A 15,100-nucleotide genomic window follows, 5' to 3' on the forward strand; every position below is an offset into this window, starting at 1 on the left:
GTTACATCTTGTTTCTTGTTTCTTTCTGTCACAGTATACCAATTTGCTTCTCCATCACTTTATTGATGGAGAGACTTGTTTATTCGTAGCTTCAGCATCAGCCAAGGAAAGAGGACGACTCCTTGGCCAATTCATTATACGTAACTTGCAAAGGCCAATGAAATTATAATATAAATTATCTCTTTTGTCCTTAGACAAACCAGAGAATGTCCAGTTAATGAGTTCTGCCATGAATGACAAAGCATGTATGGGAAAAGTCATCAGTTTTACTTGCTCAGCTGATGCTAATCCAAGAGTGACTTCATACCAGTTGTTTGAGAACCAAAAGGCCATTTTAAACACAAGTGCCTCGGGGACGTGGAGTAAGACTTTGGAAAGTGAAGGAGTGTTCGTCTACAAATGTGTGGCTAACAACTCTCTAGGATCAGATTACAGCATGGATGTTCCTTTCACTGTAAATGGTAAGAAAATTAGTCGCTAACGCTTTTTAGGAGTCTACCATCAAGCAACATAATTTTTGTATACGTGTGTGATCTTAATTATCTTGATGTTTGTCAGGGGTTATTAAGTTGACAAGAATTACATGCACTGTACATTGTATTTTTGAAGTGAAATGGTGCTTGTGTTAAAGTGTACAAGCTGGTCATTAATTCCTTTTAAAATCCTTCCACATTTTCACTTTTCTTTTACAGTACCTTCTTCAATTACCCAAATAACACAAGATCAGAATGTAACCGAAGGTGACAATTTCACTTTAACATGTAATGCATCTGGAATGCCTCAACCAAACGTGTCTTGGATTAAGCCTGGTGGTCAGGATCAGTATGGACACATGTTGGAGTTTACAAACATTAACATGAGTCAAGCTGGTGAATACAAATGTGAAGCCAGTAACGAGTGTGGTAATGCAACAGAGACGGCAACTATTGATGTGCAGTGTAAGTACATGTGAAAGTCATCCATGGTTACATCTTGTTTCTTGTTTCTCTCTGTCACAGCATACCAATTTGCTTCTCCATCACTTTATTGATGGAGAGACTTGTTTATTCGTAGCTTCAGCATCAGCCAAGGAAAGAGGATGACTCCTTGGTCACTTCATTATACGTAACTTGCAAAGGCCAATGAAATTTTAATATAAATTGTCTCTTTTGTCCTTAGACAAACCAGAGAATGTCCAGTTAATGAGTTCTGCCATGAATGACAAAGCATGTATGGGAAAAGTCATCAGTTTTACTTGCTCAGCTGATGCTAATCCAAGAGTGACGTCATACCAGTTGTTTGAGAACGAAAAGGCCATTTTAAACACAAGTGCCTCGGGGACGTGGAGTAAGACTTTGGGAAGTGAAGGAGTGTTCATCTACAAATGTGTGGCTAACAACTCTCTAGGATCAGAATACAGCATGAATGTTCCTTTCACTGTAAATGGTAAGCAAATGAGTTGCTAACACTCTTTAGGAGTCTAACATTAAGCAACATAATTTTTGTATACGTGCGTGATCTTAATTATCTTGATGTTTGTCAGGGGTTATTAAGTTGACAAGAATTACACGCACTGTACATTGTATTTTGGGAGTGAAATGGTGCTTGTGTTAAAGTGTACAAGCTGGTCATTAATTACTTTTAAAATCCTTCCACATTTTCACTTTTCTTTTACAGTACCTTCTTCAATTACCCAAATAACACAAGATCAGAAAGTAACCGAAGGTGACAATTTAACTTTGACATGTAATGCATCTGGAATGCCTCAACCAAAGGTGTCTTGGATTAAGCCTGGTGGTCAGCGTCAGTATGGACACATGTTGGAGTTTACAAACATTAACAGGAGTCAAGCTGGTGAATACAAATGTGAAGCCAGTAACGAGTGTGGTAATGCAACAGAGACGGCAACTATTGATGTGCAGTGTAAGTACATGTGAAAGTCATCCATGGTTACATCTTGTTTCTTGTTTCTCTCTGTCACAGTATACCAATTTGCTTCTCCATCACTTTATTGATGGAGAGACTTGTTTATTCGTAGCTTCAGCATCAGCCAAGGAAAGAGGACAACTCCTTGGCCACTTCATTATACGTAACTTGTAAAGGCCAATGAAATTGAAATATAAATTGTCTCTTCTGTCCTTAGACAAACCAGAGAATGTCCAGTTAATGAGTTCTGCCATGAATGACAAAGTTTGTACGGGAAAAGTCATCAGTTTTACTTGCTCAGCTGATGCTAATCCAAGAGTGACGTCATACCAGTTGTTTGAGAACGAAAAGGCCATTTTAAACACAAGTGCCTCGGGGACGTGGAGTAAGACTTTGGGAAGTGAAGGAGTGTTCATCTACAAATGTGTGGCTAACAACTCTCTAGGATCAGAATACAGCATGAATGTTCCTTTCACTGTAAATGGTAAGCAAATTAGTCGCTAACGCTTTTTAGGAGTCTACCATCAAGCAACATAATTTTTGTATACGTGTGTGATCTTAATTATCTTGATGATTGTCAGGGGTTATTAAGTTGACGAGAATTACACGCACTGTACATTGCATTTTTGAAGTGAAATGGTGCTTGTGTTAAAGTGTACAAGCTGGTCATTAATTAATTTTAAAATCCTTCCACATTTTCACTTTTCTTTTACAGTACCTTCTTCAATTACCCAAATAACACAAGATCAGAATGTAACCGAAGGTGACAATTTAACTTTGACATGTAATGCATCTGGAATGCCTCAACCAAATGTGTCTTGGATTAAGCCTGGTGGTCAGCGTCACAATGGACACATGTTGGAGTTTACAAACATTAACAGGAGTCAAGCTGGTGAATACAAATGTGAAGCCAGTAATGAGTGTGGCAATGGAACAGAGACTGCAACCATTCATGTGCTGTGTGAGTTTGGATGGTTTATTGCTTTTACTGTCGTTACTTTGAACTTGAGATCTTAATTGGCGTACTTTAACAGTACCGCTTCGGAAATCTGACAGCATTTTATCTGAATTTGTATCAGAAATAAAACCCTTTAATATCTTATGACTTTTTGATGATTTGTTCCTTTTAAAGATAAATCAAGAATTACAAACATTTCTGGTGAGCAGATCGTGAAAAAAGGTGACGAGGTGAATTTGTTTTGTTTGGCGGAAGGTAATCCAGCACCAAAGATAACTTGGACAAAAGTTGCTGATAACAGTCAAGTGAACTTTCCTTTGACCATCCGTGATAGTCAGGATGAAGGAATGTACAGATGTACAGCTGAGAATGGTGTTGGAAGCCCTGTAACTAAGTTTGTCAACATGACAGTACATTGTAAGTGATGTAGTTTATGGCAGTTATGATTGTCTTTTGTTTAATCTCAAGCTTTTACATGTTGGCCTTCAATAGGTATTGGTTCAGACTGATACCTTAGTTTTGACATAAAGAAATTTTCAATTGAGTGTCGATTTTGGTTTTACGTAACTCAGCTCACTGATTGGTCCAGCAAACTCGCGCCATTCTCTCAACCAATCAGATGCAAAGCTAAAATCAACCACAACTTTGTCTTTGTTTTCCCGCGCCTCAAGAAGTCTGCTTGTTTTCAATTCGTGTTCTCATTGGCTAATGATAATGTTAACCGTATTGGTCGCTGTGATTATATTTGTTTTGGTTTTTCGACTCACGATTAAAAACTGCTCCTGAGTAACAAAATCACCAAATCCTTTTTTGCTTCTTTTGAGACTCATTTAGCTTCCTTATGTTATAATTTAACAAACTTTTGCTGTTAAATTATAATTATACATGCATGTCTTTTGGTAGTGTTCTGGGCCCAGTTGTATAAAGGTCAGATAACGAAATTCAACGGATAAATCGCTATCCAGCGGATAAGTGATAGCAAAACGTGTCACACTATCCAACGGACACAGATTTATCCAGTGGATAGCGTTGTCTAACCTTCGAAAAACCAGTGCCCGGTAAGTGTCACAGATACATGCATGTGTTGGTACGTTTGTGTTGTGAAATTGCGGACAACAGTCAAGTCACCACTTATCCAGAGTACAATTAAAAATCCAAAGGAAATTCAACGGGTAAACTCTAACTTGTGCAGTGCAGGTACAGTTATGAACTAATTCAAAGAGGGTTTAGGTATATGATTCTATGCTAAACTCCCTTCTTAACCAGAGGACTACTAACTTTGAATCTTTGTAATGTGCCTTATAGTTCCAGCTGCAATTGTGGCCATGGGTAATCACACTGTCGTTAAGAATGGAACTATTGAACTTTATTGTTATGTGTCTGGAACGCCACCTGCTACTGTGTTATGGACTCATGTAAAATCAGGCAAAACATGGAACCAGAAAAAATGGACAGTTAGCGATATCCAAGTGGAGGAACTTGGAGAATATAGGTGTAATGCCAGCAACAAATATGGAGGAGATATCAAAAGTACATTTATCTTATATGAAGGTGGGTGAGTCAAGTTGATATGGGAAATGCTTCGCTTACAGAATGTAAAGAAGTTGTTTGCTGGTATTGCTGGGTTACTAGTAAATACATATTTGCTATGAAATTACTTGGAACCTGGTTGGCCCAAATCAGGCATGGGGATTACCGGTCTCTGAGTCCAACATATTTTCGATATGGTCACAGTTCTAATAACTCAAAATTATTTGATCCATAATGTAGACATTCCGGAGAAATATGAAGGTTCTTCCAAAACTCTGTCAAAATTTTAAAATTAAATTACAACTCTAAACTGCTTCTTAAACTTAAAATAGTTTATTTATGTCAATTTAGAGTTTTGTTTTGTTTTGATTTTTTCTTCTTGAATAAATTTAGCATCTGTACTTGCCCTACGATATTTGTTGTCTCCAAAGAGCTTCAGCATATTTAGAACATGGAAATGTAATTTTTCGTGATTTTTAACTCTCATTCTTTACAGGTGGTTTTTGTGAGAAACGATGTACTGATGGGAAATCGTGTCTTAAGTTTGGAGCCACATACGTTTGTATCTGTCCTAAAGGGAAAACAGGAGAAAAGTGTGAGAAAACAGGTTGGAACAACTTTTAAATTTGTTGCAGAGAAAAAGCCACTCCTGTTGCATTTGATTCATTTTGCTATCTTTTCAACCTTAAATTAAGTGCTTGTACAGTTTAACCATACTCTTCTTCTACTGATATCTTCGTTTTACACGCGGTTGTGCCTATGTATTTAATGATAACCCCGCATGAAGATCATCGTTTTAGAAACTTTTGTATACCTGATATATATGCTACATTTACATAGACAGATAGACTGATTATTCAGACTTGATGCTGATCTCTAATGAATCAGTCTTTAAAACTCCAAAGCACAGACTTAAACTTAGCTCAACACATACTTTGAAAATTGATGTTGGTCCCTATTGAATCAGCCTTTAACCTTCCAGAGGATACACTTACATTTAGCCATACGCATATTCAAATTTTGTACATTTGTTTTTTTTTTTTTTTTTGCGACTACATGCCCAGTGGAAACCCAATTGCCTTTCTTCTTGCATTTAGCCAGGTAGTGGTGTTTCCGCAACGTGGATAAGTTCGTTTGATTTGTCTGCTGTGCAAAGCTTTGAGATGAACTGAAGGTCTTCGATGTTTTATCCCCTTTTGAGGTGTTATTTTTTATTTTGCTTTTTGTAATGTTCATGTTTCTCTTGTTCCTAACAGATACACCTAAGAAAGACTTTGTTGTGGGACTTAAACTCAAGGGAGAGTTCAAACAAGCATATGAAGACTTGGAAAATCCAGAGACAAAAACGCTTGTCAAAAAGATTGAAAAAAATGTGAGTGCTTTGGTAAAAATAATTATGATTAACTTGAAGATAGTATTGTAATATTTTAAGGAAAGAAATAATTATTTTGGAATACAGCCCATTGCATATCATGATTTAAATAATTTAGTAAGGTGTACATATGCACCAGACTACTGCAAGGCCCTATCCGATTTCTACACGGACACCTTCTCACTCAGAATTAGGGGAAGTGTGGTGCTTTTCAATTAGAAATTAATGTTTCTTTTATTGGGATAAAAAATTTATTTCGTACGAAGGGCTTCGCTTTTAATGTCTTTTTAAAACAGCAGATCGGGGCATAAATTTCTCCTTGTCAGTACATAGAAAGTAAAGAATATAGAATTGAAAGTTTTTTGTTTTTGTCTTTTCCAGATGATGAAAGAATTCAATGGCACTGGTCTCGCTAGCGTTAAGGTGATCAAACTGAGGTAATACGTTTCCAAACTTTGTGTGCGTTAAATCAGAAACTCTATGGTTAATTTTGTTCATTGTGCAGTGTTTGCAATTTTGATGCATATGAAGCTCTGAGGGCACAAGCCAATCATTATTTTAACGTCAAGAGATTATAGACTAAGCGAACTATAATCTCTTGCTTAACTTACATGTCGTACAGGGGAGTACGTGTGATGCTGGAGGATTTTATCGCTGGTATTATTTATAGATCACTTAGAACGTCCTTCTCAAAGCTGCATTATAATTTGCGAGTAATATGTCGCAACTCAATGAATAGAACAGGGTTTGTTAAGAAATACAGCGAGTCATATGTGTACTTTAGACACCCAAGACAATGAGCTGTTCTGGAGAACAAACCTTAAATAATCTCCAGTTTGTGAACCAGATCCTCCTAGTGATTTTTATGGTTTTAAGATTAAATTAAATTTCAAATTCACGAGGAATTTTTTTAAAAGACAAGGTAATGACATGACACATGCCATCATCAGTTTATTGTGTTGCCTCTTTTGACTTTTATTTAGACGTTACTTAAACAGTATGCTATCAGTTTAAATCGGTAGTTCAATTGGTACCGTTACAATAGTTGACACTCGTCTGCGCAAATGTAACACTTGGAAAGTTAACCTTTTTTCCCTTTCCTTTTTTTTTTTTGGGAAGTGAATTGAAGTTATCATGCATCTGAGTATTCAGCATAGGTTTCAAGCGGCTCATGTGCAATGACTCCTGTAATTTTATGCAATGAGTTGTTTGGGCTGCGTCTAGAATCTTAAAGCTCTCAGCTGAACATTTTGACTTAGAGCTAGGAAGACACAACTGCTTTACGATTAAAATGAAATATCGAAATTTGGGTATTGAAAGGATGGGAGGCAAGATTGGAAGGAGTAGAGCTAGAATATTTATCGAGGAAGTGCAGGTTTAAATTGCAGCGCCTAAAGCCCCTCGACATATCACTATTTATTTGTCTTTTCATCTAAAAGTGTTTGATTTCTTGCTTACCTCTCAGGCAAGGAAGTATCATTGCTGACTTGGAACTAAAATTTAACAATTCTGTCGGAGAAAGTAATGTAAATGCATTGCTGACACAGGCAGCGAATAAAGGAAAAATTGGCGATATGGAAGTTGAAGAGTTTAGCGTTGGAAATAATTTCCCAGGTTAGTTCTCTTGTCTTCGTCAATTGTTGCTGTTTTGCAGATCACGGCATTTTGCTTAGTTAATCTCCATTATTCGACAAGCCAGATTTTGGGAGACACAATTGATGACTTTGTACTTTGAAAGCTAACTTTTTGAGGTGTTTTGAACAAAGTCAAAGTTTAACATTTCCTTGCGCTGGCTTAACCGCATTTGTAATTACTAGGTCCGGGATTTCTTTTCCCTTGGCACCCGTAATGATGAGTGAAAATGTGCCAGGGTGGCTTAGAATTTAAAACTGAATAAAATGAGGCTTTTTTTTATGTTTCAGGGCCAACTACAACTTCACAACCACCCGAGGACTGTGGAACCTTCTTTGAGGGAGAAGATTGTAAAAAAGGTAGGGATTAAATTTTTTTTTATCTTAAAATTAACCTATTGTGTGAAAATATAACGTTAGTAATAATGTTTTGTAGATTTTAGTGAAAGGGGAGATGGCCATGATCTTGGCGCGAAATCACGAAAGACAAGATTGGCATGTAAATTGTCAACCACTATTTTAATGATATAGCGTACTGATTGACCAATCAGAGGGCATGTATTTCATTAATCACGTTGGTGATTTCACTCAAAAAGACATTCTCACCGATTGTATAACAATTTCAAATGATTGCAAGCTTCTAACGTTTTCCAAACTTTTTTGTGTTTTCCAAAATAGTACATTTTTGGATAAATCAATGATTTTTCTCTGCATGTTTTGCTAATCTCAAAAAATTAATAGTCAAATTTTGCAGACAAAATTTAAAATGAATTCAAAATTTATGTTTCCCTCTGCAAGATTTAACATGTCCGTAAGAAAGTATGTGTTAATGGTCAACTATGATAAGATGTAAAGGTAATCTATGTAATCTGCAAAGAGTCAGTCACTGGATGTTGCAGAAATTCTGCGTCCACTCATACACTGGATATCGCAGAAATTCTGCAACCACTCATACACTGGGTGTAGCAGAAATTCTGCAACCATTCAGACACTGAACGTCGCTGAAATTCTTCAACTATTCATACACTGGGTGTGGCAGAAATTCTGCAACCATTCATATACTGGATGTTGCAGAAATTCTCAAACACTTGTACACTGGGTGTCGCAGAAGTTCTGCGACACAATTTCAGTCCAGTTCAGAACAATTTTAAAAGATTTGTATATGTCACAAATAGAGCACAAATATATCATTTAAATCTTGCATGAACTTGGAAAAGATCACAAGGGAAATTAATGCTCAACTATCTAATGAAAGCCTTAGACCCTACACTATCCAGGGGAAAAATGCTAAATTGACATAATCACAGATTTTAATTAATATCTCTACCAGTGTTTACGAGAGGGAATTATGCTACATGTGTATCACAATTAAAAGGGCAAAAATAAGCTTCTAGAAAAAGTAATCCTCTTTCTCAGTTAGCTGTAACTGTTTCCAAAATAAGAAAAATCAAACCGTGCAACGTTGACTAATAAGTCACATAATTATGAAAGGGAAAATATGCAGTAGACCCACTCTACAAAGCCATTTTGAGGGCGCCTTGTGGTTTTTGCCGGGTTCTTCACTGAAAACAACGACGGACTCTAAAATCTGGTCAACTCTTGTCGCTGTTCTTCACCATTTCTCGAAAATAATCGGTGTCGAATCTTTGAAAGATATTCCTTTGCTGGACCCTTTGGAGTATCACCTCCTGAGAGGAAACTTAAGGTATGAACAAAATGTTTATACATGACTCGTGATTATACATGGCTCGTGATTAAGACGAAAGTTAAATATCACGCGTGAATTTTACTGAAAGATGTTACGTTATGTCACGTTATTCGTGAATTTATGAAACTGTGTAAGGGGAGATTTGATATCCTGAAGTATACTTGAAACCTCAAGATTTCAATAAACCTTGCACACAAGATGAGAAGTTAGAAAATTTCCCTTTTTATCCGTGACGCGTGAACTGATTTTTCGAAAATTCGCCTGCAATACCTTACCGGTCTTCTTTCAGCTCAAATTATTTCCAACGAATTCCAGGGGTGCGTTCCAATTTTGCTTCAGTAAACTCATGGCAAATGCTATTTTGGAAAACACAAAATATTTTGGAAAACGTTTAATATGATACACACTCTGATTTCTGTACCTTGCGCTCACTGCGATGACATCGTGATAAAATTAGTGATCAGGTACCCTGGATGGTGTAGTGATAAGAGAGAGCTTGCCTGTGGCCAGGGTTTGATTCTCGGAAAGTCTTGGTAGTTCCCATTCAGCAAACGGGTTTTATTGTGTTTGCTGTGTTCACATTCAGCATCGAGGTATATAAAAAGTGTAATTCGAACAACTACAATTTCGGGAAATTGAAGACAATAGAACTGTTTTTTTAGCCAGTAGCCTCATTATTAATCCATAAGTTTCAATTTTAATCAAAGTTTCGAGCCCGTTTTGTTAACGCGACTATCGAGAAACCGGAACCAAGTGTCATTTTTTTGTTAAAAGTTTCGTTCTGGCGAGGATACTTCTCCTCGTTCTCCTTCCTCCAATCCCCACGTCAAACTCCAATTTGACCTAGAAACAGGGAATGGGAAGGGCTCCCATGCTCATATCCACTCGGAACTTAATTGAATTTGATCATCAATTTATCAATTTTCTTGTAAGATTTACTGGAGTTTATTACGTCCATTTTGAAATCACTGGTGGTCCTGGTCGGCGCGATTTATTTACGCATCGCACTATTGTTTGCTCTAAATCGCATCTTTTCCTAGTCAATGAGAAAGCTTTTCTAAAACGCAACGAGCAATTAGATTTCATGGCTTGTTTAAAGTAATCAATCAAATCGCAACAAAATAAAAAAAGGCAACATTGAATCATTTACAAACCAATCATTTAAAGTAACCAATCAAATCGCAACAAAATGAAAGGCAACATTAAATCATTTACAAACCAGCTCTGTACCGGATCAGTAGAATATTGGTTACATTTTGCGCTTCATAAACGGATGTAATAGAGCTGCAATTGAACTCCGTGTTGTGCAATCTTAGTTTTGATTTCAAATGACGGGTATGATTTCAGACCAAATTGCACTCCATTCATTTAAATTACAATTATAAACTGTGCTTGGCCATATAACTCCATGCTATTTATTCATGATCTTTTCCAGCGAAGCCTGGTTTGATTGTACTCTGCGTGATTGGAGGTGTGGCAGTTTTGGCAATCATCGTAGCAATAATAGCTTACGGTTTGCACAAGAAAAAATCAAACGTTGCATCCTTTTCAAATGGTAAGCCTATCATAATTCTTTTTTTTTTCTAACGGTGATTTTTTTATTTATTTACTTTTTATTTTTATTATCATTTCCTTTTAGTTCTGGCCTTATTGTTGATGATGTTTCTCTCTCTCTCTCTTTTTTTTTTTTTTGAGGGGGGGAGGGGGTAGAGGAAAAGTTATACTTTTTTTATTCCCTGGAGAAATAATTCGGTACCGGCAATCTGTTTGAGATGTGGAACAAAATACCAGAAATCGGACAAACGTGAGTGTTCCTAAGGGGAAATTAGTTCTAATAATCTAACTGGGATAGAAACAGCTGGTAAAAATGGGTAACACATTGTTTTCTTTTCTGATTCGTTTGGGTTGTTCCACGATGCCGAAACTGTAATAATGGATGCCACAGAATTTTGAAAAATAATAATTTTAAGAAAAGATGAGGGGAGAGCAAAAAAAGAAACAGATCAATTCTGTTCTGGAAGTAGAAATGACTTTTTGTTTTTGACTCGTAGTTAACTATGCACCAAGGGCCGATCCAGACGGGTGAGACATTTGTTTTGGAAAATGATTTATAATGTATAGTTGCCGCAATGTTAGTTAAATACGCAGTAATGGTAAAAACTGAAATCGTCGTGCTCTTTTGTGATGTAAGCCTGCTAAAGCAAAGCAAGCGCTCTTTTAGGCCGTAAGCAAGATCACAGGCTGCGATATATTTTAGGAGGAGTTTGATCGAAGGTTCCTCTTCATATACAGGTACATGGTAACTTGTGATAGGGACAGTCACCTTCGATATGGCTCCGGCCTTGGCTTTCTGTGAGATTCTTTTTCTATTTCGTAGCTTTTCTTGATATGAATTGTGAAAGTCAAATACGAATGAATCTTCTATATAGTCAATTTCCATAAATCTTCTATCCTAAGTCAGTAACATACGTGGACTTTTGAGGACAACAAATTAATTTCACTAGTTTATATATATATATATATATATATCAACTTGCCTCTTTTTGGTATGATAGCACTGCTGGTTCAGAAGAGAGGACTCTTCAAGGGAACAATTATGGAAATGTGAATTCAGGATACGAGTATGACAAAACGAATGGCCAGGACCACTCCACTGAAATGGTAACATTCAAGGGGACAAATCCAGCGCAGACTCCTGGGATTGCAATCCATGACTCCAGTATGACAAAGGTAAGGCAAGCTCCAAGTCATGTAGGTTCTACTTTTGTTGCACTATGTACGGCACTAGTTACTTCAATCTCATATTCGTGAAAAAGTTAATCATAGTGGATCCTTTTTCGGTTTATTTTAGTTTTTTTTTTTTTTGTGACTGTGTGTGTTCTCCCACCTTGAACAACAATTATTTTAAGACTCTTATTTAAAATGCCATAACTTTGCGGTGACCTACTTATGCCCACGTCTGGTACACTACTCAGGGATGTCATAAAGCCTCTACTGCACGCTTTTCACTCCGAAACTCGTGTTTCATTCGTATTCAACTAAAATCTTAATTTGCAGTTCATTTTGCAACAAACGCATAAATTGAGCCATGAAATGATAACGCATTAACTTACATCTAGTGCTAGTCTAGTGTCAAAACAAGCCTGGAAAAGTTGTCGTTTCCGGAAAATTTTACTGAATTGAACCCAGTCTTCGCATCCAAGCAATAATCAGCTGGATACCAAGGCACAATAATGGCTTATTGGAATTAAGAGGATGACAATCACCGAAGCAGTCCAAAATGTGTGACTCAAAGCCCCTAAGCACACATTTCTGAAGATAAAATGCCCGATTGGAGCTCAGTTCTTTCTATTCCAAAAGCTGGAGGACCTGTTCTTTTCGTAATGCACAACACAGAAAGAAGACGAGATTCAGAGCCAGCACATAGGGAGCAATTCATCTTGTGCTCACAATGCCACTCGACAAGATTCAAGATTTGTTATCCACTCATGATATAACTTCCGTCACTACTTAAAGAAAATTGTTGAACAAGAATGAAGATAAAATGTAACAGCTCTAACTTAAGTTTTGAACTATTAGATGAGCAATAGTTTTTAAAAATTCGATTAAAGTTATGAAAATAGATTTTTTTAGTACTAAAGGTCAAAAATCTAAATTCAGAAAAGTGCACTGCCTATTTACTAAAAAATGCTGAATATTACATTTTAAGTACTATTGTCGGATTCAGATTTTATTCAAGGCCTACGTGAAATAAACTGTTGTTTCTTTCAGTTTCATAAGCAACTGTTGTTGGGCGTTGTTATTTCTTCATACACATTGTATTTTCCTTGCAGTGAGCAAGAAAGACGAAGCCAGTTCCGGCTTGGCGGATAAGCAGTTAAATCTAAATAAACCGATCTTTAGAGTAATATTCGTACACCTCAGAAACAATTTTTAGAATTTAAAAATGTTCTTAAGTGGTTTAGCACGTTTGCATAATTTTTACTTTTTGCAGAAATGAAATGCATTTTGTAACTTAAGTTAAGTCATCAGTAACGTTATTTCGATGCAATAATATAGATAAATGTTGGATAAGAAGGCACATTGTTTTTTAAAAGTGAGAAGTACTTGCCTTGAGTAGGAATAACTTAAAACTAATGATTAGAAATAAAAGGAAAAGAAAAAAAGGACGTGTTTGTCGAAGTAGCGAGATAGAGTCGGGTCCTAGATGGACAAACTGAACAATTTGACTATAAACCGCAACTAAATCTACCGAGGTAGTATCCATATACGAGGCATCGTCTGACAAACCTTTCTTGAGCATACTGAGATATTTTCGTAGCCTGTGAGTAAGTATTTTTCTAGGTATAGAATCTAAAGGCTTCTGTCGTAGTTTCGTTTCGCTCCTTGTGTTCTTTTTTTCCAAGTAAACATCAAATTACATCTTTTTGCCAAATTTTAGCACACGAAAATAATTCAAGATTAGTGTTTGTAGAGTAACCACTCAACTGTGCGGTGTGTGGTGAAGTTTGAGTTTTAACGAGCAAGCTACTGTATGTTGCATTCCACTTCATTCACAACTTTAGTTCTCGCAAATCGTTGTCTTTTTTATGTCTTAAACTTGATGTTTTATCTAGCGATATAAGTGTTTTAAATCTTGTGGGTGGAATAAAATCTTACATGGTTAATTTTCATTGGCAGTCCAGGCCACTAAAATTGTGGTCGTAAAAATTTTGAGATAAAAGTAGCTTGAACTGATGGTACAATGTTAAAGGAATAATGCTACAACAAGATAAGGTCTAGTTTTAACGATAGCAATACAGAAATAGCTTATTGCATTTTAATAGGATATTTATAGCATTTATTTAATGAGTGTCGTAGGTATTATTTATTCAACTAGTCGCTAGGTGGTAATCATAATTTAGAAGGGAACACGACATAATTTTTTTTCATGTACGTAACAGTTAGATTATGAAAGCTCTCCATTTCTATAGCGTGATAGTTGATGAAGGAGAGGTCCAAATCCATTATCGTGCATAGTAAACGATATTGTTTTGGTATCAATGTACCAGTGGTTCAAACCTTAATAACAAGTTAAGCTTATGTTTTCATTGTAATTTGTTTGCATTCGCGTACCAAAAGGCTTCGAACTGTACTCACTATCTGTATATCATTGAACAGATAGCGAGTATTGTAACCGATCAGATTGCAACATTTGCGATGAAACAGCAATAGATTTATACTAAAATGTTCAAAGTCGTAACCCTTTTTTAGCTGTATAGTATTTGTGCATCGGCACGATAACATTTGTGGTAGTTAAAACATAATCATAATTATGATCATATAATTTTATTATCCATTTTTAGCAGTTTTCTCGGTGAATGATTTTTAATCCTAAGAGGAAATTATTAAGAAACTTACTGGTCGACGATTAAACATCTTTACAGCGTGGTGTGTTATCAAAAAATATATCAGAACTATTGTTAGTTCGTTAAACATCGAAGTAAGTATATTTAGCTGATTTTGTATCATTAAACTTGAGATTCGTCAATTAATTAAAGCAGTTTAAATGCATCTTTTTATGTTTATTTGTTGAGGGTTTTGGCATAGATGCTGTACCTTTTAAATGTGACCTGTGGGTCTGTAATTGTTGTTAAGCTCAGCACTGGCCATTGACTTCGTTTTTTTTGGTTATTATTTTGCATGCCTGTGTTCTTCGCAGAGCGTGAGTTAACCCTTGGACCCTAAGAGTGACAACCATGTAATTTCTCTTTCAAATATCACCTTTAACCACACAATAGAACACAAAGGGAAAGGAAAAGGAAGTGATTGGTTAAAAAATTCTCCTTTTCAGCACCATAGGTAATGTATAGAGCACAGCATAGAGACTATGCATACTGATGTTCGAGTATAAACGGTAACGAGTGAGGGGTTTTGAATATATGTTCAACTTTTAAGGAGGTGACATTTTGATAAAATTGAGTCATCAATCTTTTTGTTGTCTGTTTCAGATTTCA

At 36.2% G+C, this 15,100-nt stretch overlaps 1 protein-coding gene across 3 annotated transcripts in view; it reads left to right on the plus strand.

The window, feature by feature from the left end:
• The window catches only part of LOC131789637 (hemicentin-2-like), a 28,564-nt gene extending 13,907 nt beyond the window's left edge, over window positions 1-14,657 (plus strand). For 2 of the 3 annotated variants that reach the window (XM_066169129.1, XM_066169130.1), the window contains 17 exons: window positions 195-461; window positions 693-938; window positions 1,159-1,425; window positions 1,657-1,902; window positions 2,123-2,389; window positions 2,621-2,866; window positions 3,038-3,280; window positions 4,169-4,414; window positions 4,890-5,000; window positions 5,650-5,765; window positions 6,147-6,202; window positions 7,231-7,379; window positions 7,688-7,756; window positions 10,540-10,659; window positions 11,156-11,186; window positions 11,660-11,834; window positions 12,224-12,905. In XM_066169129.1, coding sequence (XP_066025226.1) covers window positions 195-461; window positions 693-938; window positions 1,159-1,425; window positions 1,657-1,902; window positions 2,123-2,389; window positions 2,621-2,866; window positions 3,038-3,280; window positions 4,169-4,414; window positions 4,890-5,000; window positions 5,650-5,765; window positions 6,147-6,202; window positions 7,231-7,379; window positions 7,688-7,756; window positions 10,540-10,659; window positions 11,156-11,186; window positions 11,660-11,834; window positions 12,224-12,229 — 2,861 coding nt within the window. In that variant the 3' untranslated portion in view covers window positions 12,230-12,905. Of the gene's footprint in view, window positions 1-194; window positions 462-692; window positions 939-1,158; window positions 1,426-1,656; window positions 1,903-2,122; window positions 2,390-2,620; window positions 2,867-3,037; window positions 3,281-4,168; window positions 4,415-4,889; window positions 5,001-5,649; window positions 5,766-6,146; window positions 6,203-7,230; window positions 7,380-7,687; window positions 7,757-10,539; window positions 10,660-11,155; window positions 11,187-11,659; window positions 11,835-12,223; window positions 12,906-12,937 lie in introns of those variants that run through there. The other variant, XM_066169128.1, reaches the window with a different exon arrangement.
• The last annotated feature ends 443 nt before the right edge of the window (window positions 14,658-15,100 follow it).

Source organism: Pocillopora verrucosa, chromosome 6, assembly GCF_036669915.1.
Source record: "Pocillopora verrucosa isolate sample1 chromosome 6, ASM3666991v2, whole genome shotgun sequence".
Taxonomy (NCBI): domain Eukaryota; kingdom Metazoa; phylum Cnidaria; class Anthozoa; order Scleractinia; family Pocilloporidae; genus Pocillopora; species Pocillopora verrucosa.